Source organism: Engystomops pustulosus, chromosome 2, assembly GCF_040894005.1.
Source record: "Engystomops pustulosus chromosome 2, aEngPut4.maternal, whole genome shotgun sequence".
Lineage (NCBI taxonomy): Eukaryota > Metazoa > Chordata > Amphibia > Anura > Leptodactylidae > Engystomops > Engystomops pustulosus.
Window position 1 is genome coordinate 179,906,762 of NC_092412.1, and position 26,907 is coordinate 179,933,668.

At 42.0% G+C, this 26,907-nt stretch overlaps 1 protein-coding gene across 1 annotated transcript in view; it reads left to right on the top strand.

The window, feature by feature from the left end:
* LOC140117072 (sushi, von Willebrand factor type A, EGF and pentraxin domain-containing protein 1-like) overlaps nucleotides 1-25,449 on the top strand; it is a 43,756-nt gene extending 18,307 nt beyond the window's left edge. The window contains exons 7-14 of the mRNA XM_072133502.1: nucleotides 40-116; nucleotides 1,022-1,216; nucleotides 2,463-2,559; nucleotides 4,682-4,758; nucleotides 13,007-13,195; nucleotides 22,229-22,325; nucleotides 24,896-24,972; nucleotides 25,047-25,449. Coding sequence (XP_071989603.1) covers nucleotides 40-116; nucleotides 1,022-1,216; nucleotides 2,463-2,559; nucleotides 4,682-4,758; nucleotides 13,007-13,195; nucleotides 22,229-22,325; nucleotides 24,896-24,972; nucleotides 25,047-25,054 — 817 coding nt within the window. The 3' untranslated portion in view covers nucleotides 25,055-25,449. The remainder of the gene's footprint in view (nucleotides 1-39; nucleotides 117-1,021; nucleotides 1,217-2,462; nucleotides 2,560-4,681; nucleotides 4,759-13,006; nucleotides 13,196-22,228; nucleotides 22,326-24,895; nucleotides 24,973-25,046) is intronic.
* The last annotated feature ends 1,458 nt before the right edge of the window (nucleotides 25,450-26,907 follow it).

Below are 26,907 nucleotides of genomic sequence, written 5' to 3' on the forward strand. Positions count from 1 at the left end.
TATTACATAAAGAACTTAATTATTGTCTTCATTTTACAGGTACATACTGCTTGGAAATAGCATCAGATACTGCTTGGATGATGGGAAGTGGAATGGGTCAGTGCCCACGTGTGAACGTAAGTATTATTTACTACAACCACTTTACCTCAGGGGTTTAAGGTTTTTATGTTTGTCACATTTTACATGGGTTCAGTGAGCACTGTTTTCTGATATTTTCTATTTTTATTAGCAACCTTTCTTGTATTCAGGGGATAATCGGTGGCACTATAGAAAAATATTGATTTCATTGTTATAGATGTTGATATAGAACCCTCAGGGATCCATTGTTATACCTGAGGAAGGCTTTTAATGGCCATATATTTAAAACTCAGATATCAGATGTTGCATTTGGAAACCCATTTCTGACACTTGACATACTACTGTTATTACACTGCCTAAAGGATAAACATATACACAAATATGTTAGTATTTAAAGGACACCTACCACTTAAAAGTGGTAGTTTTTCACACAGATACATGGCACCAGCTCAGGGTGAGCTGGTGCCGGAACATATTTTCATTAGTATAATAAAGCCAGTATGAAAGATTTTAATGTTAATATAACATATCTCGGCGCACAGCACTACGGCACGGTGCACTTTGTGCGCGCCCCGTGCATGCGCCGGATTCTGAAGTGCCAGAGAGCCGGTGATGTCACCGAGCTCTCCGGCACCCTTGCGCCTGCGCAACTTCGCACGGCCTGTTTCCCCAAAGTGCACCGTGCTGTAGTGCTGTGCGCCGAGATATGTTATATTAACATTAAAATCTTTCATAATGGCTTTATTATACTAGTGAAAATATGTTCCGGCACCAGCTCACCCTGAGCTGGTGCCATGTATCTGTGTGAAAAACTACCACTTTTAAGTGGTAGGTTTCCCCTTAAATTGAATAATTTATTTCCTTATGTTATTCTAAAACAATAGTGTATACATCTTCTTTTAGGGTAATATATTCTTTAAGTTATTGTTTTATTTCACTTTAGGGACCTGTCCTGAACCTCCAAATCTACAGTTTGCAATATCAAATCTAACTACAAACAAATCTGTACTCTATTATCCACAATCAACCAAGGTTTCCTATACGTGTATCTCTGGCTTTATATCTAATAATTTGTTACCATCATTTACCACATGTCAAAGTGATTTTACATGGTCAACAATATCAGAATTCTGTACAAGTGAGTATATCTTATCAAAACTTTATTACCTCATGTAATAGAGAAGTTCTATAATCCTACAGTATTACAAATTTGAATACCTTTTTATTAGATAAAACTGCAGACACAAGGGTAAAGTTGGGTTGTCTAAATCCAAAGTTTTTTCCCTGCCGGTTAAATATTAAGGGGGGGTGGTGTATCATACACTATGATGTGAACCCTGCCCCCTAATGCACCAGACTTATTGGGGGCCTCCTGCTAAATCCAGCAGCTGCCTGTCCATGGCCCAGCAGTGCCCATGTGGCATGAAGAAACAAGTTGTAATTCAAAGCTCTGCACCAGGAATTCTGATTAAGTCATGGCTTGTACACCTATATTTAGGTGTATAAGCTGTGTTCAGTCAGGGATCCAGTGGCAGGTCAATGTTTGGATCTTCATGACCTGTAGCCAGAGCATGGGGATTTCAGTGAATCAATGGCTATACAATATCATTGTGCAGCCACTAATTGGCTGTAGCACTCACATGCTGGACAAAGGTCTCTGAGATCTAAGACTCAAGTACCAATTTCTTAACAATTTTATGTCTATACCAACTTTAGAGTCAACAACAAAACCCGCTCTACAGGGGCATAACTACAGGGGTGGCAGAGAGAGCAGCTGCTATGGGGACCGCAGTGTCAGGGGCACCCTGTAATCTGACCTGCCACACTAAAGAATGGAGGATGTGCACCATTAGATACATATTATGCTGCACATTATAAAGCATAATATGTTTTTAACATATCATATCTGGTGTACGTTTGTATATGGCACTATATGTGTATTTATATGCTCTATATGTCTCATTTCAAATTCCTGCCGTATGGTCAGCTAGTAGGACAGATCCGTGTAAGTGTTTTTATGTTTTTATCAGTGCATAAATGTATGAAAGAGTGTATTAATGTGTCAGTATGCAAATATCAATATATATTTTCTGAGGTGTTAGGGAGCCCCATTCAGAAGTCTGTTATGGGGCCCTGTATCTCCTTGTTATGCGCCTGCTGCTGTAGTATTATGTATCAGTGTTACATTCACTATAATCCCCTTCTCTTGCATGCAGTGGAAGAGGGACTGATGGTTACACAAAACAGTCAAATCAAACTACATAGAGATTTGTTTGTTGTTAATTCTGCTTTTTCAGTCAAAGTCTTAAAGAAAAATCTTTGTAACTTATTTCCATGTAAGTGAAACCACTCTTATTTATCAATGAAATGCTTCTGTCTTTTAGGAGTATCCTGCGGTCCACCAGGTATAGTGGAAAATGGAAATGTAAAATATGTTGATGACAAGTTTCAGTCAAAGGCGTTGTTTAGTTGCAATGAAGGGTAGGTAGAATAACTGCGGACTTCAAAAGTTATCCCCTATGCATAAGATAGAGAATAACTAACTGGTCGGTGGGAGTCTGTCCACTGGAACCCTTAGAGATGGGGGTCCTGTTCTCCTGTCTAAAAAGAGAAGCAGTTCAAATGCACTGCAAATGCTGTAAATACAATTAGAGAGTCTTATGAGATATGGATAAGACTGTGGCAGATCTTTATACTGTATATTCCAGTTTATATAATTTGTTTCATACTTAATACCGTATATACCCGAGTATAAACCGTCCTGAACATAAGCAGAGGCCCCTAATTCTATCACAAAAACCTGGTAAAACCTATATATTTTTTTTTACTCGAGTATAAGCCGAGTTTGGGTTTTCAGCACATTTTTTTGTGCTTAAAAACAAGGCTTATACTCGAGTATACATGGTAAATGTGCCCTAATGTCAAATATATGTACACACAAGTTTTTAGATTCCTATTTGTACAACATTTTGAGCCAGAGTCATAAAATACTAGGACAAATTCTTTAGTAATATAAATAATGGTTATCGCAGTGGAAACACTGGTATATTTTAGACATTTATATATAAAAAAAAAGCGAGCAAAAAACCTGCAAACCCATATAAGATCAAAAAACAATAAGGGGTTCTCCATGCAGAATAGCTGCTTTGAATGTTATGGTTTTATCTGTACGTAAAAATGGTCCATGAAAGGTCTTAAAGTTAGGTAAATACAACCTTAAACATATGACAAATTACATGGTGTTAACAAGAATTATAGTTAAATTATTGAGGTCAAAGACTAAACTCAGATATTGTCCCCAGAAGTTATAGAACTTTATCACTGTACATTAACAGGGGGAATATGTGAAAAAAGATAAATAATGCCTAACTTTTATGATATGAAATAAAATGCAAAAATAGACAGACAGGCCTACATTTACTTAGGTCCTTGTGCCAGTGTTCTGTCGGACTTTGCACGTTTTTTCTAGTGCAAACTGCTTGCACTTGTATTTAATAAGTGTCTGCGCAATATTTGAGTCGCATGTGACCGTTTTGTGGCGCGGTTGCACTATTCTTCATGCAACACAAATTTATGCACCGAAAAAGGTGTCCTGTTGCTCAGTCAGACTGTGCGCCACATTTATCATGCAAAGTCTGACAGAATTGTGTTGCGCGTCCATGGTTAAAGGTGCACCAAAAAAAAGTTGTCAGAATTGAGCAGTGGGCGCCAGATTCATGAAGAACGTGCAAAAGAAATCCTGAATCCCTGCACACTACACAGTTAATTGTACATAAAAGTGCCTGGGGATACACTGCAAAACACGTATTATGCAAGTGTTCCCTAGGAACTACAAAATGTAAATGTGTGTGCAATACCTTCATAGATTTATGTATATTGCTAAAGGGTGCAGCAACACAGAGGTCACTTGATAAATGCGACTTCAATATATGCCAGTGGCAAAATATGGGCGTAGTGGAACGTCAAACTGTGTATGAGGGTTGGTTGTGTAACTTATTAAACATAGGTATGACGCAATGGTGTGTCACGTTCACTAATGTCTAAAGCCACCACTAGATGTCAGCAGCAGGTTGAATAATGATAAGTGCCACTAGCACAAAAACACAAAACAATCTTGCATGTTACTACAGAGCGTCTCTACATGTTACGTCTGTCCTTATGTGCGACAAACTCATAAGGAATACACTCACTAGCTTATCTGCATTCTATATTCTGACTGAGTATCCCACAGGGCCTATATTGTATACAGCCCTGGATAACATCTAATATAAGGTCATGTATTATCAGCCAGGACATAGATAACACACTGCACCAACTAGCTCTCATAGTCAAGACCCCTCCTGATGGTGGAAAAGGATCTAAAGCCCTCACTGTCACACGATGGAACAAACAACACTGGTGCCTGAGGGTGGACACCGGCAAGTTGGTGCAAGGCATACGTGGCCGCCGCATGGAGTCCATTTAAAGACTCACTCTACCCTTGTAGACCTAGCCCAATATGCCCAATATGCCCAGTATGCTGTGATTAAATAGGATTAATAATCTAAAAAATTCAAAGTGCTGCATGGTATTCTCATGTGTTTTATTTCTTTGTTTCATGAAGCTACAAGTTAGTAGGCGATACCTACAGAGAATGCACAGAAGATGGAATATGGAGTGGTGATGTTCCAACATGTCATAGTAAGTAACCAGATATGTTCATTGATACTAAAGCCTCCAGACATTTCATGTGGATGTTATCCTACATGAATATTCCCATTAAGGTCATTTATGGTATACCTACAAGATATGTCAAGATGTCTGATAAATGCAGGCCCCACCTCCTGGATGTGCATCGATTAAAATAAAAGAGCTGTTCAGCTATTCACAGAACTGAACTGGAAGAGAATGTTGAAAGTCATACATATTCAGCCACCTCACCACTCACTGAAGTTCCAATGCAATTGCTGTTCTCCAATTAGAAGTAGTTCTCATAAACCAAATGTTGTTCACTGACATTTTTCTCCTGATTTCTAACTACATTGGGGGTGCATTTGCATCTGTTGCCAAGCTTTACCTACCTGAATGAACTGCTATATTATATAGGGCTATACCCACACATGCCACCCATACCTTTGGTTTATTCTCCAGATGCTCCGTCCATGCCAAAACCTATATTTGGGAATGAGTGTGAAGTTCTTTGGGCGGCATTAGCAGAGCACCTCAGGGCTCGGGCTCACATGTTGCTGGACCCAGCAGTGATATAACTAAAGGGGGAAGGAAGAAAGAAGACACTGGATGGTGAAAGTGTAGTGAGGGGGTATTGTTATTTTTATGGAGCCGGACCCTGAGGTTTTCTGCTAACACCTGCAAAGCACTAACTTGCATTGTTTGGTATTAAACAGGATTTCGATTTCCTGCATATGTGCTTACACCAACACAAGATAACCATTGGTTTATTGTAAGTAAGGGTATACAAGTTGATAAGGTTTATTTTGAATGCACAGAGAAATAGTCAATTTCTAGCAAATATTGTTAAAAGAACTATAAGGATATTATGTATAACTCCGAGATACAACGGGAAGTCGGACATTTGTCCCCTGAAGTTTAGGAAGGGATATAAAATAAAAATAACTCAGTGTTACTCAATAAGAATCCCAGGATTATTCACTTTAACTTCGTTCATAGGCTATACTATTCCCCTGCCTTATTCATCCGAAAATTTGGTTATGAAGGTTTTTAACCCCTTACCGCATTTGGACGTTCATGAATGTCCTGTAGCAGAAGGGGGAGTATCAAGTGGGCTCACGTCGCTAACAACGTTGTTAACCCTTAGATCACCACCGGCAAAGCTGTTGGCAGCATTAAAGAGCTGGCGGTGTGTGGGCACCGCCATCTTGGATCTGATAATCGCTCCCTGTGACGTCATCAGGGACCGGCAAACCATTGCCATGACAGTCTCTGGTCATGTTTTAGGCTATCTATTAGCAAAATTCCCATATACTGCCATACTGCAGTATGGCAGTATATGGTAGAATCAATCAGACAACCTAGGGTTTAAATACCAAAGGGAGAGAAAAATTGTAAAAAAAAAAAAAAAAAAAAAGTTTTAAAATATTTTATTAAAAAAATTAAAAATTCTAATCACCCCCCTTTCCCTAGAATTGATTATAAATAAACATAAAAAAATCATAAACATGTTTGGTATTGCAGTGTCCCAAAATTTCCGATCTATCAAAATATCATAACAGTTATTCTTAGCGTTTAACCCTGTAACGGAAAATAGCGCCCAAAGTCAAAAATGCCATTTTGCAAAATATAATAAATTCAATAAAAAATGATCAAAAGGTCGAACAGTCCTCAAAATGGTAGTCTGGAAAACGTCATCAAGTTTCAAAAAAATTACACCACCCACACAGGGGCATAACTTGAGGGGGTGCAGAGGGTGCGATCGCAACCGGGCCCGGCAGGTTAAGCGGGACCATAAGGTATCACTTTCCAATATGAGAAGACTAGTACTGTAACACATACATTATAGTCGGTGGCCTGGCACAGACTTTGCACTGGGGCCCATCAGCTTCAAGTTATGCCACTGCATCCACAGCTCCATACACTAAAGTATGAAAAAGTTATTAGCACCAGAAGATGGCAAAATGAACATTTTTTTTGTACAGGTTTTAATTTTTGTACATACATGAAAACGTTATAAAACCTATACAAATTTGTTATCCCCATGATCGTAACGACCCCAAGAATAAAGTAAACATGTCATTTGGGGCACACAGTGAAAGCTGTAAAATCGACGCCCACAACAAAATGGTGCAAATGCTTTTTTCATCATTTTCACTGCATTCAGAATTATTTTACTGCTTCCCAGTACACAGCATGGAATATTAAATACCATCACTCTAAATTGCAATTTGTTATGCAGAAAACAAGCTCTCATACATCTCTGTACATGGAAAAATAAAAAAGTTATCGATTTTTGAAGATGGGGAGTGAAAAATGAAAACGCAAAAACAAAAAAGGCATGGGGGTAACTATATATTGTGGGTGCATGTGTGGGCGCCACTTTGTACTGCTGGGGCATGTGTGGGGGCCACTATGTAGTGCTGGAGAAAGTGTTGGGGGTTACTTTATACTGCTACGATATGTGTGAGGGACACTATATTCTTGTACATAGGAGGAAGTAGTATAGCAGTTATATTCTTGTACATAGGAGGCAGTATTATAGTAGTTATATTCTTGTACATTGTAGGCAGTATTATAGTAGTTATATTCTTGTACATAGGAGGCAGTATTATAGTAGTTATATTCTTGTACATTGTAGGCAGTATTATAGTAGTTATATTCTTGTACATAGGAGGCAGTATTATAGTAGTTATATTCTTGTACATTGTAGGCAGTATTATAGTAGTTATATTCTTGTACATAGGAGGCAGTATTATAGCAGTTATATTCTTGTACATAGGAGGCAGCGTTATAGTAGTTATATCCCTGTACATAGGGAGCAGTATTATAGTAGTTATATTCCTGTACATAGGGGGCAGTATTATAGTAGTTCTATTCTTGTACATAGGGGGCAGTATTATAGCAGTTATATTCCTGTACACAGGGAACAGTATTATAGTAGTTATATTCCTGTACATAGGGGGCAGTATTATAGTAGTTATATTCTTGTACATAGGGGGCAGTATTATAGCAGTTATATTCTTGTACATAGGGGGCAGTGTTATAGTAGTTATATTCCTGTACATAGGGAGCAGTATTATAGTAGTTATATTCTTGTACATAGGGGGCAGTATTATAGCAGTTATATTCCTGTACACAGGGAACAGTATTATAGTAGTTATATTCCTGTACATAGGGGGCAGTATTATAGTAGTTATATTCTTGTACATAGGGGGCAGTATTATAGCAGTTATATTCTTGTACATAGGGGGCAGTGTTATAGTAGTTATATTCCTGTACATAGGGAGCAGTATTATAGTAGTTATAAACAATGGCAAAAAGCAAAGGAAGGGAATCCAGCATTCAACATCCGATAGATCCAAAGGAAAAAGACTCGCTGTTAAAACATGTCCAAAAATGTATTCCTCATATCCTTAAAAAACAGAGGAAAAATTCCAATAGTAGAACAACATGGAAGTAACATGAATGGTAATCGCACAGGACCGACCAAAAATACAGCGGTAACGCGTTTCGGACTATAGTTTGTTAGTCCTTAATCATACCTAAGTTGCTGTGTCTCGCTCCAGACTTAAATGAGAGTGGATGCAGTATGCACAAGCGGACTTCCGGCGTGGGAGTGCCACACCCTGTAGGAGGTGTGCCTTTAGCTTGTTAGTGTGGATGGTAACAGGTGATGTTTACAAAAAATGTTAACAGGTAATGTTAACGATTACATGCAGGTATTTGTGCATTAGATATGGTTATGTCAATATATGTATAACAAATCCTGTTTATGATTCAATCAGTGTGAATGATAAAGGGTAATGTTTACAAAAATGTTAACAGGTAATGTTAACATTTACATACAAGTATTTGTGAATTAAATGATTATGTCAATATATATATATATATATAACAAATACTGTTTGATTCAATCAGTGTGGATGGTAACAGGTAATGTTAACGATTACATGCAAGTATTTGTGCATTAAAAATGATTATGTCAATATATGTATAACAAATCCTGTTTATGATTTAATCCCTTGGGAAAGCGAGTGTCCAGATTTAGAATCCAAAAAGCTTCTCGCATTAATAATAATTTTTTCCAGTTGCCACCTCTATTTGGGCGTGTGACATGCTCAATGGCTGTCACTATCATTCCACTCATGACCCCGGCGTGCTTATCCTTATAATGTCTTGAAATACCAGATAGATTACGTAAGCTGGAGATAGTGGTAGGATTTGCTCCTGTTACATGCTCGCTGATACGGTCTTTTAATTTTCTGACCGTACAGCCTACGTACTGGAGGGAACATTTGGTACAGTGTATGAGACGTCTCACAATTCATATAAGTTTTGATCTGGTAGGAAATATTAGTAGTTACAGAAACGAAAGAAGTTTTTTTAGGAATGAATTTGCAGATGTTGCATCTGGACCCGCCGCAACAGTAACTACCTTTTGTTTGTAGCCACGTTTTAGTGGAAAAGGTATTTGGGGACAAAATATTGCCCTATAGTAGTTATATTCTTGTACATAGGAGGCAGTATTATAGTAGTTATGTAGAAAGAAAAAAAGAGGGGTCCATCGGCAGCAAGCAGGAAAAGGTAAAAATATAACTTTTATTTAAGACATGTTAAAAGTCACAAATTCCATGGAAAAAAACAGAAAAAAGGTGATGCGTTTCAGACCAATGGATCCTTATTCATACCTATACAAAAACAGAATGAGTGAACCTGACATAAGTAAGAGAGAAGTGCAAAAAAGGAACCACCCCTCTTACTCAGGTGGGACCCGAATGATTAGGACACAAAAAAGCTGCAGGTACATATAACAAATGTACATATTAAGCAAAACCCAAATTAGGGAATGAAACCTGTCAAAGAATGTGTACACAGTACAAATTTTCAATAAATTTAAAGAAGATCACTTTTTAGGTGTAAACCAAGAGGAGACCATGTATCCAGGAGGAGGATCCACTGTGCCTCTTTCATGTGCAGGGATTTAACCCTGTCACCGCCATGTCCCTAAGGGGAAACATGGTCAATTGCTGTAACTTTCAAAGTAATCATGTTGCCAGAATGGATGTCTCAAAAGTGTTTGGATAATCCTGTTAGGTTGCGGGTGCCGGATATGGTTTTGGGGTTTGCCCCCGTGATATGTTCTGAAAGTCTGTCTTTTCATTTGCGATTTGTGCATCCTACATATTGAAGTCTGCAGGTAGTGCATTCACAGTTCATGTGTCAAAATAGTTTGAACGTTTTATTATTAGCGGCAGAAGTGAAAGTGGAAGTTTTATACATGAACTTACATATGTTGCAACAGCTACCGCCACAGCAATAGTTGCCTTTATATGTTAACCACACAGAAGTAGATTCTCTGTGTGAAAATGTGTTGGGAGACAGAGAATTCGCAAGGGTGGGAGCCCGCCTAGAAGTACACAAGATACTGTTAAAAAGGAGCTCGTCATCACATTCCAAAATGGGAAGATGTTTTTAATCAGGTTGACAATCGTCATATATTATGGGGCATATTAAGCACTGAACACCGTTTTTTTAGTGACAGTGTCAGATTTTTTACACAATTTTTCTTTAAGATAATGAGCATCAACAATTCTACGTGCCCGTTGGCATATGGAAGCAGAATAACCCCTTTTACCCAACCAATTGGAAATTACCTTAGTTTCTGACTGATAGGCAGCATCAGTGGACGAGTCTCGTTTGGCCCTGATAAATTTGCCAATCGGTATATTGCAAATAATATGTTTAGGATGGCAACCATCCATACGTAATAGATTGATCCCGCTAGTTGGTTTATGGGACAGGGATGTGAGGATGGTGCCATCTGCTAAATTGTCTGTCAGTCTGACATCCCAAAAAGCTATAGTAACAGGATTATGTTTAAACATAAAGGTTAAATGTAAATTATTAGAATTAATGTAGGCAATAAAATCAACAACTGCCTCCCGATGCCCACACCACACCAGGAGGCAGTCTTCGATATATCTGCCATACCAGGAAATCATGTTGATAAAAGGGTTAAGGCAATTGAACAAAAAACGCTCCTCCCATGGGGCCATGTACAGATCGGCCAGTAGTTATATTCTTGTACATTGGGGTAATATTATAATAGTTATATTCTTGTACACAGGAGGCTGTATAATACTAGGGGGGCAGCATTTCAGTTTTTACTTCAGGCAGTATTATAGTAGTTATATTCTTGTACATAGGGGGCAGTATTATAGTAATTATATTCTTGTACACAGGAGGCTGTATTATTGTAGTTATATTCTTGTACATAGGGGCAGTATTATAGTAGTTATATTCCTGTACATAGGGGGCAGTATTATAGTAGTTATATTCTTGTACACAGGAGGCTGTATAATACTAGGGGGGCAGCATTTCAGTTTTTACTTCAGGCAGTATTATAGTAGTTATATTCTTGTACATAGGGGGCAGTATTATAGTAGTTATATTCTTGTACACAGGAGGCTGTATTATTGTAGTTATATTCTTGTACATAGGGGCAGTATTATAGTAGTTATATTCCTGTACATAGGGGGCAGTATTATAGTAGTTATATTATTGTACATTGGGGTAATATTATAGTAGTTATATTCTTGTACGCAGGAGGCTGTATAATACTAGGGGCAGCATTTCAGTTTTTACTTCAGGCAGTAAAAAGGCAAGAATGAATAACTGGCTGGCTGCAGGTGTTCCTACGTGCAGCCAGTTATTCACAATTATTTCATAACCAGTAAGGAAGACTAGATCATTTTCTTGTTCTTTTGTATTGTATGGTATTTTTTCTATATTTTTTTTATCTCTGTTTCTCAGTCATCTGATTATCTTTTTAAATAGTTATTATGGAAATTTACAATTTACAAAAAAATTGCATACTTATAAAAGGTGGATTTTGTCATGTAAGGATCAGTTGGACAATAAAAATGAAGGTATGATCAGTGTGGGTGGGCATAACCCTACATTACATTGCAGTCGGTTTAGTTAGGTAAATCGTGGTGATCGTGGTGATTGTGTGCTATGAATGTCATAAAGACTTGCTTCTCACCAGCAAATCAAAACATAGTGTACATTTTGTTGCTAATTGCAACGAAGGTCATTTTACATTTGTACACAGAATATTGTTGCATACAGACGTCTCAATAGTGTTCATCCACAGCCCCAGTCAATTTATTATCACCACCAAAAACTGTGTGCTGTACTGAACTCTTTCAAGCTCCCACTTCCATTCCTACATTTTTGAGGTGTGCATATAGATGATTACATTTTTAGTGGAAATGCCTTACATTGAAGGTCTGGGCAAAGTATTTGAATTTGTAGTTTTACACATCAGCTTCCCACCAAGGGTCCTGTGCCCTCATACCAGAGTTAGTTCCTTAACCCCCGTCCCCCTCTTTTATTGGAGCCCACAAACTTATTTAGGTTACACACCTATTCAGTAATATTGAAATATTGCATATCCTGGAATGCGGTGTACGCCCGACAGGTTATGGAGGGTACACCTGGACTGGTGGAGGAAGTTGGGGAGGCGTAAGGGGTTAATAATTATAAGTGCACTTTAAGGGGAGGAGGTTTGCTGCAGGCACTTTCCTCCTCCCCTCTTGTTCTGTATATAAGGGGAGCAAGTCTCCTCCCTCTTCCTCTCTTGATTGCGGCACTCAGGAAGCAGTCCCTCCCTCCCTCCCTAATTTATTGGTTGTTTAATTTTACTGTTTGTATATTTGTTTTCTTTAGTCCTGAAGTCACAGCTGGCGGAAAATGGAGATTTGAGAGGTGTACTTTGCTTGTCTGGCCGACTTGCCATCTGGGAGTCCAGATGGGCATAGTGCAGTCCCGAGCCGTTTTACCGTTGGATGGAGATTTCTTTCACCAAAAGTGCCTAATGTTGTTCAATAATGTTTGAGATTGTTAATCAATAAATGTTAATAAATGCTGTGACCGGTTTTCCACCACCCAACATGAGCCTCAATGTTTACGTTATTTGGGTTTACTACGGTTTTGTGTGAATGCTGTTAGTAAAGTGCCGGTGAGTTATATGCGAAGAAGGGGTTAGTCATTCATTCCACCAGTCTTATCTTGAATACAGGTAAGCAATGTTAAATGCATTGCATCGAAACACATTTTACTTTACAATATATAGATTTACAATATATACAAAATGTATAATATTAAAAAAAAAAATAATGTATAGAAGTGATATATGCTTAAACTTGATTTTCTGTTTTTCATGGCTCAGACTCTTTATTATACTTTCAAACAGGAAGCTGCCCTGATCCCCCTGCCATAAGCTTTGCACAGATCATTGAGATGCCTGATAACAAGTATTTTCCAGTGGGAATGATTCTAACCTACAAGTGTCTCTCTGGTTATATATATAACCTATTTGTATCACCTACTATCCAGTGTCTGGAAGGATTTACATGGTCCATCCTCACAGACTTCTGCAAAAGTAAGTAGTTTTGGAACCATTTTTAGTGACTTTCCACATTTTCACTAATCTCCTTATAAACCAGATATATAATAAGGGCACAGGGGGGCTACACTTGGTCCCTCTTTCTCCACATATAGATCTACTTACCCCAAAAACAAAGAGGAGAAATGCACAGAGTTAACTTTTAGTGAGTTCAGCATATTGTTGATGTTGTATGATGTTTACTCACTATGATTTCATTTGCTCAAGATATTTCTGCTTACCCAGTAGATATATGTGTGGCTAGTTGTACATGACCGCTCGCTATTGCTGATTTATCATGCTGTGTGTGTGTATTATATTTTAAGTGATTTTAAATGTACTTGATATCAATAATAGAGATGAGCGAGCACTAAAATGCTCGGGTACTCGTTATTCGAGACAAACTTTTCCCGATGCTCGAGTGCTCGTCTCGAATAACGAGCCCCATTGAAATCAATGGGAAACTCGAGCATTTTTCAAGGGGACCAAGGCTCTGCACAGGGAAGCTTGGCCAAACACCTGGGAACCTCAGAAAAGGATGGAAACACCACGGAAATGGACAGGAAACAGCAGGGGCAGCATGCATGGATGCCTCTGAGGCTGCTTAATCGCACCATTATGCCAAAATTATGGGCAACAGCATGGCCATGACAGAGTGACAGAATGAAGCTAGATAGCATCTAAAACATCCAATAATTGACCCTGACACTATAGGGGACGGCATGCAGAGGCAGTGACAGCAGTGGCAGGCTAGAGAGTGGCATGGCGACATACCCTAAATGGACTCAGGCTTCAAACCAATGGGTGGCAGAGAGGAACCAAAGGAGGTGAGCAAGAAGCGCTCAAATAATATCGGTACATGATAAAAGTTTGCCAGTATATTTTGTGGATTACACAGCAGGGTGGCGACAAAGTTAACATGGAAGCCATGAAAACAACCCAAAATTCTGCCTGACACAGCTCGTTTGATAAGGGGACCATGTATGGAGGCAGTGAACTAGTAGTAGATTAAAGGTGCTGCAGTTGAAACTATGTTAGTTGGATCTTGGCATGGAGCTGGCGCTCCGCTGCCAGGCGAGCTTTCGCCAATCCAAGCCCCTGTCTCTAGGCTACTCCCCAAAAAGCACTTCTAAGAACCTTTTGTATAAGATCAAGTGTAGTAGCGTTCTTATAAGTTTAGGATATGGCGGGTGAGGGGAATGTAAACAGATGCGCAAGAAGCGCTGAAATAATATTGGTAAATGATAAAAGTTTGCCAGTATATTTTGTGGATTACACAGCAGGGTGGCGACAAAGTTAACAAGCCATGAAAACAACCCAAAATTCTGCCTGACACAGCTCGTTTGATAAGGGGACCATGTATGCCTACAGTTCATGCCAGTCGCTGCACTGGCTGCCAGTCTCCTTTCGAATACAGTTTAAAATAATAACCCTCATCCATAAAGCTCTGTATAATGCTGCACCCCCCTACCTCTCCTCTCTTATCTCAGTCTATCGCCCAACCCGTGCTCTTAGATCCGCCAGTGATCTTAGATTAACCTCTACCCTAGTGCGGACCTCCCACTCGTGTCTCCAAGACTTCTCTAGAGCTGCACCAATTCTATGGAATGCTCTGCCCCGGACTATCAGACTAATACCTAACCTCCAAAGTTTCAAACGTGCTCTTAAAACCCATTTCTTTAGGCAAGCCTATAACACTCATTAACTGCTTGAAGTTTTAACTCTTCTACTAACCTGTCCTGTGTCGTCCTCCCATCTGTTATCCAGCAACCAACAGGCACCAGACTTCTCTGCAGTCCCATTCACCCTGGACCTGGTATATAAGATGACGGCTGAGTGGTTCAAGCGACAGCAATTCCATTTATTATATTTTGTTCTATTCCCTAAGAAGAATGGCTTGACCATTAAATATTCTTTTACCTCGTGTTACCCCATCATCTTCATAAACCGTAAGCTCTGGCGAGCAGGGACCTCACTCCTGTTGTTCCATACAAATGTTGTGCTCTGTTACATTACATTTGTATTTGTTTCCTATGATTTGTAAAGCGCTACGGAATATGATGGCGCTATATAAATAAAGATTATTATTATTATGGAGGCAGTGAACTAGTAGTAGATTAAAGGTGCTGCAGTTAAAACTATGTTAGTTGGATCTTGGGATGGAGCTGGCGCTCCGCTTCCAGGCGAGCTTTCGCCAATCCAAGCCCCTGTCTCTAGGCTACTCCCCAAACAGCACTTCTAAGAACCTTTTGTATAAGATCAAGTGTAGTAGCGTTCTTATAAGTTTGGGATATGGCGGGTGAGGGGAATGTAAACAGATGCGCAAGACGCGCTGAAATAATATCGGTAAATGATAAAAGTTTGCCAGTATATTTTGTGGATTACACAGCAGGGTGGCGACAAAGTTAACAAGTTTGATGTGGAATGCCCTGTAATAGCTCTTGGGCGGTGTGCCTTTTATCGCCTAGGCTCAGCAGTTTGAGCACCGCCTGCTGTCGCTTAGCGACGGCACTGCTGCTGTGCCTAGAGCTACCGACTGATGGCGCCATGGCCACGGATGGTAATTCGGAGGAGGTGGAGGAGGGGTGGGAGGAGGAGGAGGTATAGTAGGCCTTTGAGACCTGGACCGAGGTAGGCCCCGCAATCCTCTGCGTCGGCAGTATATGACCAGCCCCAGGGTCAGACTCGGTCCCAGCCTGCACCAAGTTAAGTGTAGTAGCGTTCTTATAAGTTTGGGATATGGCGGGTGAGGGGAATGTAAACAGATGCGCAAGAAGCGCTGAAATAATATCCGTAAATGGTAAAAGTTTGCCAGTATATTTTGTGGATAACACAGCAGGGTGGCGACAAAGTTAACAACTTTGATGTGGAATCCATGAAAACAACCCAAATTTCTGCCTGACACACCTCGTTTGATAAGGGGACGATGTATGGAGGCAGCTATATGGACGACTTTTGGAGGTAGCAATGGAGACAACGTGTGGAGACTGCTATGGAGACAATTTAATTTGGATAGTGCCTGTATGTGGCAGTCCAAAAAAGTTTTCAAACCAGAGGAGCAGGTAGGTGGCCCTCCAGAAAAATGAAATAGATTGAGTGCCTGTATGTGGCAGTCCAAAAAAGTTTTCAAACCAGAGGAGCAGGTAGGTGGCCCTCCAGAAAAATGAAATAGATTGAGTGCCTGTATGTGGCAGTCCAAAAAAGTTTTCAAACCAGAGGAGCAGGTAGGTGGCCCTCCAGAAAAATGGAATAGATTGAGTGCCTGTATGTGGCAGTCCAAAAAAGTCTTCAAACCAGAGGAGCAGGTAGGTGGCCCTCCAGAAAAATGAAATAGATTGAGTGCCTGTATGTGGCAGTCCAAAAAAGTTTTCAAACCAGAGGAGCAGGTAGGTGGCCCTCCAGAAAAATGGAATAGATTGAGTGCCTGTATGTGGCAGTCCAAAAAAGTTTTCAAACCAGAGGAGCAGGTAGGTGGCCCTCCAGAAAAATTGAATAGATTGAGTGCCTGTATGTGGCAGTCCAAAAAAGTTTTCAAACCAGAGGAGCAGGTAGGTGGCCCTCCAGAAAAATGAAATAGATTGAGTGCCTGTATGTGGCAGTCCAAAAAAGTTTTCAAACCAGAGGAGCAGGTAGGTGGCCCTCCAGAAAAATGGAATAGATTGAGTGCCTGTATGTGGCACTCCCAAAAATTGTTTAAAACAGAGGACCGGGTAGGAGGCCCTCCAGAAAAATTAAATGCATAAAGTACTATAGCTAGAGCCAGTGGGCCCTGTCAAAAAATAGCCAGTTTCCTCTGCTTTAGTGTACAAAGAGGAGGAGAAGGAGGAAAATGAGGAGGAGGAGGAGTGCATAAATTATTCAGGTTGAGCTTCCTTCACCTGGTGGAGATTGGAAATTATGAGAAATCCAGGCTTTATTCATCTTGATAAGCGTCAGCCTGTCAGTGCTGTCAGTCGACAGGCGTGTACGCTTATCGGTGATGATGCCACCAGCTGCACTGAAAACCCGCTCGGACAAGACGCTAGCGGCAGGGCAGGCAAGAACCTCCAAGGCGTACAGCGCCAGTTCGTGCCACATGTCCAGCTTTGAAACCCAGTAGTTGTAGGGAGCTGTGTGATCATTTAGGACGATGGTATGGTCAGCTACGTACTCCCTCACCATCTTTCTGTAAAGATCAGCCCTACTCTGCCGAGACTGGGGACAGGTGACAGTGTCTTGCTGGGGTGACATAAAGCTGGCAAAAGCCTTGTAAAGCGTACCCTTGCCAGTGCTGGACAAGCTGCCTGCTCGCCTACTCTCCCTCGCTACTTGTCCCGCAGAACTACGCACTCTGCCGCTAGCGCTGTCAGAAGGGAAATAGTGTTTCAGCTTGTGCACCAGGGCCTGCTGGTATTCATGCATTCTCACACTCCTTTCCTCTCCAGGGATGAGAGTGGAAAGATTTTGCTTGTACCGTGGGTCCAGGAGAGTGAATACCCAGTAATCGGTGCTGGAATAAATTCTTTGAACGCGAGGGTCACGGGATAGGCAGCCTAGCATGAAATCTGCCATATGCGCCAGAGTCCCAACTCTCAAGAATTCACTCCCCTCACTGGCCTGACTGTCCATCTCCTCCTCCTCCAACTCCTCCAACTCCTCTTCTTCTGCCCATACACGCTGAACAGTGAAGGACTCAACAATGGTCCCCTCTTGTGTCTCGCCAACATTCTCCTCCTCTTCCTCCTCATCCTCCTCCACCTCCACCTCCTCCGATATGCGCTGAGAAACAGACCTAAGGGTGCTTTGGCTATCAACAAGGGAATCTTCTTCCCCCGTCTCTTGTGACGAGCGCAAAGCTTCCGACTTCATGCTGATCAGAGAGTTTTTCAACAGGCCAAGCAGCGGGATGGTGAGGCTGATGATGGCGGCATCACCACTGACCATCTGTGTTGACTCCTCGAAGTTACTCAGCACCTGACAGATATCAGACATCCACGTCCACTCCTCATTGTAGACTTGAGGAAGCTGACTGACCTGACTACCAGTTCTGGTGGAAGTTGACATCTGGCAGTCTACAATCGCTCTGCGCTGCTGGTAAACTCTGGATAACATGGTTAATGTTGAATTCCACCTTGTGGGCACGTCGCACAACAGTCGGTGAGCGGGCAGTTGGAGGCGGCGCTGCGCTGCCCTGAGAGTGGCAGCATCTGTGCTGGACTTCCTGAAATGCACACAGATGCGGCGCACCTTCGTGAGCAAATCAGACAGATTGGGGTATGTCTTGAGGAAACGCTGAACTATCAGATTTAACACATGGGCCAGGCATGGCACATGTGACAGTCTGCTGAGTTGCAGAGCCGCCACCAGGTTACGGCCGTTGTCACACACAACCATGCCTGGCTTCAGGTTTACCGGTGCCAGCCACAGATCAGTCTGCGCCGTGATGCCCTGTAATAGTTCTTGGGCGGTGTGCCTTTTATCGCCTAGGCTCAGCAGTTTGAGCACCGCCTGCTGTCGCTTAGCGACAGCACTGCTGCTGTGCCTAGAGCTAGCGACTGATGGCGCCATGCCCACGGATGGTAGTTCGGAGGAGGAGGTGGAGGAGGGGTGGGAGGAGGAGGAGGCATAGTAGGCCTGAAAGACCTGGACCGAGGTAGGCCCCGCAATCCTCGGCGTCGGCAGTATATGACCAGCCGCAGGGTCAGACTCGGTCCCAGCCTACACCAAGTTAACCCAATGTGCCGTCAGCGATATATAGTGGCCCTGCCCGGCAGCACTCGTCCACGTGTCCGTGGTCAGGTGGACCTTGTCAGAAACGGCGTTGGTCAGGGCATGGATGATGTTGTCTGACACGTGCTGGTGCAGGGCTGGGACGGCACATCGGGAAAAGTAGTGGCGGCTGGGGACCGAATACCGAGGGGCGGCCGCCGCCATGAGGTTGCGAAAGGCCTCGGTCTCTACTAGCCTATAGGGCAGCATCTCCAGGCTAAGCAATCTGGAGATGTGGACATTAAGGGCTTGGGCGTGCGGGTGGGTTGCACTATATTTCCGTTTCCGCTCCAGCGTCTGGGGTATGGAGAGCTGAACGCTGGTGGATGCTGTGGAGGATCGTGGAGGCGACGATGGGGTTTTTGTGCCAGGGTCCTGGGCAGGGGGCTGACTATCAGCTGACACAGGGGAAGGAGCAGTGGTGTGCACGGCCGGAGGTGAACGGGCTTGGTGCCACTGAGTGGGGTGTTTAGCATTCATATGCCTGCGCATACTGGTGGTAGTTAAGCTAGTAGTGGTGGAACCCCTGCTGATCCTGGTTTGGCAAAGGTTGCACACCACAGTCCGTCGGTCATCCGGTGTTTCCTTAAAGAACCTCCAGACTTCTGAAAATCTAGCCCTCGCCGCGGGAGCACTCGCCACGGGAGCTTCACTACGTGACACATTTGGCGCTGATGCACCTGCTCTGGCCCTGCCTCTCCGTCTGGCCCCACCACTGCCTCTTCCAACCTGTTCTGGTCGAGGACTCTCCTCCGTCTCAGAAGCACTGTGTTCACCCGGCCTCTCAACCCAGCTTGGGTCTGTCACCTCATCATCCTCCGATCCCTCAGTCTGCTCCCCCCTCGGACTTCCTGCCCTGACAACAACTTCACCACTGTCTGACAACCGTGTCTCCTCATTATCGGACACCTCTTTACACACTTCTTCCACTACGTCAAGAAGGTCATCATCACCCACAGACTGCGACTGGTGGAAAACCTGGGCATCGGAAAATTGCTCAGCAGCAACCGGACAAGTGGTTTGTGACTGTGGGAAGGGTCCAGAAAACAGTTCCTCAGAGTATGCCGGTTCAAATGCCAAATTTTCATGGGAGGGGGCAGACTGGGGGGGAGGAGGCTGAGGTGCAGGAGCTGGAGGAGTGCCGATTTCGGTGACATGGGTGGACTGCGTGGAAGACTGACTGGTGGACAAATTGCTCGAAGCATTGTCGGCAATCCACGACATCACCTGTTCGCACTGTTCTGGCCTCAACAGTGCTCTACCACGAGTCCCAGTAACTTCAGACATGAACCTAGGGAGTGTAGCTCTGCGGCGTTCCCCTGCTCCCTCATCAGCAGGTGGTGTCTCACCCCGCCCAGGACCACGTCCTCTGACCCCTGCAGTAGTTGGACGCCCACGTCCCCGCCCTCGTCCTCTACCCCTAGCCCTCGGGTTAAACATTTTGAAAATGAAAGTTATAACTTTAATTTTTTTTTAACTTTTTTTTGTGTTTTTTTTTTTTTTGTGTGTTTTTTAGTTTTTAAAACCAAACGATGCTATCCTATTGCTATGGCTATTTTCTAGCCAAGTATGAAAGCACACTGCTATGCCAGATGAGATGACGCTGAGTTATGAAAAAATAAACGTAAAATAAAAAGAAACTGGCAGACTGTGCCTAATTGAAATCCAACCCCTAATAAATTTTCCTACTTCGGTCTTTGCGATGGATATGTGCGTCACTAAGCGCTAAACACAGCGGTCGCAATTCTCACTACAAATTCCTCACAATTTGCTAGTAGATGCACTGCAGCAAGGACAGCCACCAGCAGATCAACCAGAAATAAAATATATATAACGCTATTGTAGGCGTAAGTAAGCCGTTTGGATTCTCCTTTGGCTATTTTCTAGCCAAGTATGAAAGCACACTGATGAGATGACGCTGAGTTATGAAAAAATAAACGTAAAATAAAAAGAAACTGGCAGACTGTGCCTAATTGAAATCCAACCCCTAATAAATTTTCCCACTTCGGTCTTTGCGATGGATATGTGCGTCACTAAGCGCTAAACACAACGGTCGCAAGTCTCACTACAAATTCCTCACAATTTGGTAGTAGATGCACTGCAGCAAGGACAGCCACCAGCAGATCAACCAGAAATAAAATATATAACGCTATTGTAGGCGTAAGTAAGCCGTTTGGATTCTCCTATGGCTATTTTCTAGCCAAGTATGAAAGCACACTGCTATGCCAGATGAGATGACGCTGAGTTATAAAAAAATAAACGTAAAATAAAAAGTAAATGGCAGACTGTGCCTAATTGAAATCAAACCCCTAATAAATTTTCCCACTTTGGTGTTTGAGGTGGATATGTGTGTCACTAAGAGCTAAACACAACGGTAGCAAGTCCCCCTGCAAATTCCTCACAATATGGTACTAGCTGCAAATAAAAAAAAAAAAATTATAACGTTATTGTGGCCCTAAGAAGGGCTGTTGGGTTCTTGTAGAATCACTCCTGCCTAACAGTAAGCTAATAGAACACCCTAACGCTTTCCCTGACCAGCAGCAGCTCTCTCCCTAGCGGCATCCAGACACAGAATGATCCGAGCAGCGCGGGCAGCGGCTAGTCTATCCCAGGGTCACCTGATCTGGCCAGCCAACCACTGCTATCGACGTGTAAGGGTACCACGTCATGCTGGGTGGAGTGCAGAGTCTCCTGGCTTGTGATTGGCTCTGTTTCTGGCCGCCAAAAAGCAAAACGGCGGGAGCTGCCATTTTCTCGAGCGGGCGAAGTATTCGTCCGAGCAACGAGCAGTTTCGAGTACGCTAATGCTCGAACGAGCATCAAGCTCGGACGAGTATGTTCGCTCATCTCTAATCAATAACAATTGTCTACTTTGTCATATTTTTGGGGGAAAGTTGTTTCTTTCTCCTCTGTATTTGGGGATGTGCAGACCAATTATGTACATAAATTTCCCCTTTGTATCAGAAGGCCAAATAGTACTAAAATACTAAAAACTGTAAAAAAAAATGCACAAATATAAATACTAAAAAGTGCACAAATGTATAGAAAGGTTATGTCACCTTCACGCCATGGCTATTGAGCTATTAACAAAAGTAAAATCATATCCTGATTGAAGTTAAAGTTTTGTTTAAATGAATGCTACCGCTAGATCATAAATATGTCTGCTACTGCTATTATGTATCAAGGTTTGCAATATATGTATTGTTAATATGGAAGCATATCATGTTTGCTATTGATATGGTACATAAATAAAATCATAATAACTACACTACTTTTACCCAGAAGTCATCTGTGGAGAACCAGAGCAGATCAAAAATGGAAAAGTCCAAATAACAGGAATAGATTTTGGATCAAAAGCACTGTACAGCTGCAATTCAGGGTGAGTGCCCATTAATAAAAATGAAATAATTCCACACATGTGGAGATGGATATACTATTCTGTAGCCTACCATTCTGTAGGGGCTGCGACACAGATTCAGGAGCACTTTTAATTTCCTTTCTAGCCCCCACGGTTGCGGAGATATCAGTCCCAGTATCTGATCATTCTAATCTGTCTCCTGTCAGATAGGAGTCGGGGCTGGAAGCATATGTTTTTGATAATCTTCTCTGAAACTGTCCAATCAGTGGCAGACAATGTCAGAGAAGCTACTATAAACAGTAGTGATTGCTCTATGCTCATCTAGAGGCTATGGTGAACCACATTCCGCTAATATTCTATTGACATCGTGTTTACGCCTGGTTTACATAAACTCATTGGCCAACATCTATCAAAAGTATAAGTTTGCCTTTGGAATGTGCACTGCGCAGATTAATTCAGAACTGGAGCACCCTGCGCTGCTCTGACAGAGAGCACCAACTTTCTTTGGTGCAACTTTAACATACAGCGTGTGACATAATTCAGTTGAACTCCACATGATAAATTTGTTGCAAATTCCGTATGTGCAACGGACTGCCTCTTTATGTCCGGAAATTTGTGGTGCGATGGGCATAGTGAGGCAGCGACACAAATATGTTGCGGATACATCTTAAATACATGTGCAAGCAGTTTGCACATTGTTTCTTGTGAATTGGCCACTGTTACAAAATTGCAAAATAGAATGCCCACTCAATGTGAAAGCAAATGTGAGGTTACCACAAACGCAATGTAAATGAAACATAAAATGATGTAAACGTAATGTGAACAAAGATGCTGTGTAAACTTTAATGCAAAGTAAACACAAAAGTGATATAAATTTAACATGAAATGTAAAAGTATTTACATTATATTTTCGCAAACACGACATTTACATGGTATTTGCGCTTACATCACAATTGCACTACACAGCCTTTTCATCGCATTCACATTTACATGCCGTTTGAAATGATTTGACTTTGAGTTTCTGCTTATGTTTATGTGGCATTTGCGTTTCCATGGCGTTTGCAGCACATTTACCTTCATGTGGCGTATTCGCTGTGTTTCCATGGTATTTGCATTTTTGTCATGTTAGTGTTTTATGTGGATTCAGTTTCGCGTTTATGTTGCATCTGGCGTTTGTATTGCATTTGCATCATGTGGTGTTAAAATTGGAGCACATCCGATTTGCCCTGAATTGCCCTGGGATTTTGGTGCATGCGACCGGATTTTGTCTCATCGGGGCCGGCTTTCATGCGACAGAAATCAGGGGGCGTAGCCATCGGACAACCTGACGAATCCGGAAAAAACGCGGAATATCGCAAGATCACGCACTTAGATGCACCGGAAAGAAGCAGCTGAACTCTGGCGGACCTCGGCGCAGCAGCCACACCTGCTGGATATCAGGCTCACAACCTTAGTGAATCCCGGCAGACCCGAATCCTCGTCAGAGAACACGCCACTGGATCGAGACTGGGCCGGGTAAGTAAATGTGCCCCATTGTGTTTACATTGCATTTGCACTTACATGGCATTTGCGTTGCATTTGCATTTGTGGCCCATGCTTCACTTTTGTATTTGTGTGTCAATTGCGTTTTCCATCGCGTTTGCGTTTCCTTTGCATCCTGCTCGCAATGCAATCTGTAACATTGCGTTTTTGTAAACATGGTGCATCTGTGGGGGATAGAAAGAAAATGCAAAGTGTTCTCGGATCTATGTAGCATTCCCCACATAATGGTATGTGAATCTCACATGTGTGAGATGGTGAAATTATCACAATGATAACTATTTATATTATTACTATATTATATAATTAATATATTTTGTTCCATTTTTACTGCAGTGTGGGAATGTTCTTGGTAACTAGTGCATAAAACATTGGTGACACCATAGGATGTGACAGTCTTAATTCAATTATTTGTTCCTAATTCGTCATGTACAAATAGATGTTCCTGAAATGTTGTATAAAGTATTGTAAGTAAACCGCTAACCAAACTTTGAAGGAGTACAACGGAGACAATGGGGGGAGGGGGCTATCATTGCTCTTTTTGTCTATGTTTGGCGTTGTTTTGGCGCAGTTGTGGCACAAATGCTGTTTTGCAACTTTCCATTACACCAAATGATCATAAGACACTATAAAATAGACCCTACAAATTCATTATTTGCATAGACTAGTTTTCACAATACTCAACTGAATTCATTATTTGCAGTTTGGTGCAAATTTTCATTAAGGCGCATGTTTTGGCGCAAAATGACTCCAGTCACCGCCTGACGTAGAAGTAGAATAAAAACACTACCAAATTTATTGAGATCAAGGGACAAGTGCGACAAAAAAAAAAAAACATTTTGCGACAAACGCAAAAAAAAACAATATTATGAGACAAACCAAAAAACCCAAAACAAATATAACATACATACTTACTTGATGAATTCAGATAAAACAAAAATGGACTTGAGCATAGACAGCCAAGTCAATGACAAATTGTAATGATACATTCCCCCCAGTGTATCGATGTTACTATGGCTGCGCGTATTTAATGCATTATTTGTTTTCTACAGGTACATTATAAGTGGAAATTTAACCAGAAAATGTACTGAAGATGGTGTATGGGAGGGCCGTCCGCCAACGTGCCATTGTAAGTATCAATGTCTTTTCACCTAAAATAATATGTTGCTGTGTTTTGTGTGATGTTTTTTTCCTTTATTTCAGCTCCTTAAGACTGTAAAAAGCATCAGACCCAAGGATCTTGCATGGAAGGCTTTGACTAAGATTTAATTTTTAGCAAAAGTTTGCATTCTATTTTCAGAATTAGAGTAAAAATAATAGACTTTATCAACTTATACACAACGACATTTAGACCAATATTTACTAAACCTGTAACCAATTTCTATAAATCCCATGTACACATGATGATGCTAAACTTAGTAATACACTTTATCTTTCTGTTTATTTACTTTTTCACTCTGCTTCTTCCACAAGCTGTACCTTTTTGAATTTTTATCCTTTACAAAGCTACAAGAGATCTTATCTGCAATACAAATTGTACTTAGTAATGGCACCATTTAAAATTTTGTGGCACTTACTGCAAAGAAGCTCGGAAACCGGAAACAAATTCCAAATGTGGTAGACTTTCTATATTCTGATGAATTTATTTTTACAGCTTTCAATGTGCAATCAAGACAACACCTTTCCTTGATTCTTTGGATAAGTACAATCGCAGAGATGCAAAATTTAAATGGTTCCGTTATGTCCTAATACCTCTAAAATAAAATATTTTGAAACCTTGCATTTAAAAAAAATATCTTGTGTCACCATATTCTCACACCTGTAACTTTTTCATACTTCAGTGTGTGAACCTTTTGATCACTTCTTATTCATATTTTTATTGGAGGCAAAAGTGTTGTCAGGATCAGTGGATCCTCTGGACCACCACGGGAGATGGAACTAGCCGACAACTGGGACTGGAATCCAAGTGGCACCTGGTTTTCACCAGAGCCCGCCGCAAAGCGGGTTGGACTTGCTGCGGCAGGATACCACCAGGTCGTTCCCAGGCGCGACCAGCCCGCGGTGGCAGCCGAGGTCGAGGTACCTTAGCAGAAGACAGTCTTGTAGTCAGGTCCAGGCTCGGGTCCGGGCAGGCGGCAGAGATGCGAGGTCAAGTCCAAATCCGGGGTCAGCAACGGGAGGTCCAGGCAGGTGGGAACGGGAACACAGGCACACGGAACACAGCAACACGGAGGAACTCGGGTAACACGGCTACACAGGACTTGGGAGCGGAGACACACAGGAATGCAGGAATACACAGGAACGCAGGAATACACAGGAACGCAGGAATACGCAGGAATACACAGGAACGCAGGAATAATCACCAGGAAGCTTTCTCTTAGGCTGTGAGGCACAAAGATCCGGAAGGGAACACAGGAAGAGGCAGGATTCTTAAAGGTGGGGTGTTCAGCCAGTGCACCAATTAGCGGTGCGCTGGCCCTTTAAATTTTCGGCAGGAGCTGCATGCGCCCTAGGAGGCGGGGACGCGCGCACAGCAGTCTGGGGAAGAGCAAGAGCCGGGAGAGGTAATTGAGACCGGGCAGCAGCGGGGGCACACAGAGGAGCACGGATGCGCCCACGATCCGAGACAGGGATTGCGGGAGCTCCCGTGACAAGGGTGATGGTTGTTTCAGACATTTAGGTACTATTTTCATTACGGGCACATCACCAGGAATTTTTGTTTTTATATTTTAATAAATCAGACATTTTGGGATGTGGCAATACCATGATTTTTCTTGTTTAGTTTCCAAATAATTTTATTAAAGTACGCAAATAGTGAGATGCAGAATCCTCACAGCTACAATATCCCCATGCAGGGGGTCACATGTGAAAGAGGTACAAGGGATATAACATATTACCGTATTTTTCGGCCTATAAGGCGCACCAAAAATCCTTTAATTTTCTCAGAAATCAAAGGTGCGCCTTATAGGCCAGTGCGCCTATAGCTCCATCCCCAGAAATTTACTGCACCTTCCCACACAGTATACAGGGTCCCTAGCTCCTGAAGTGCCCTGGCACCACAACT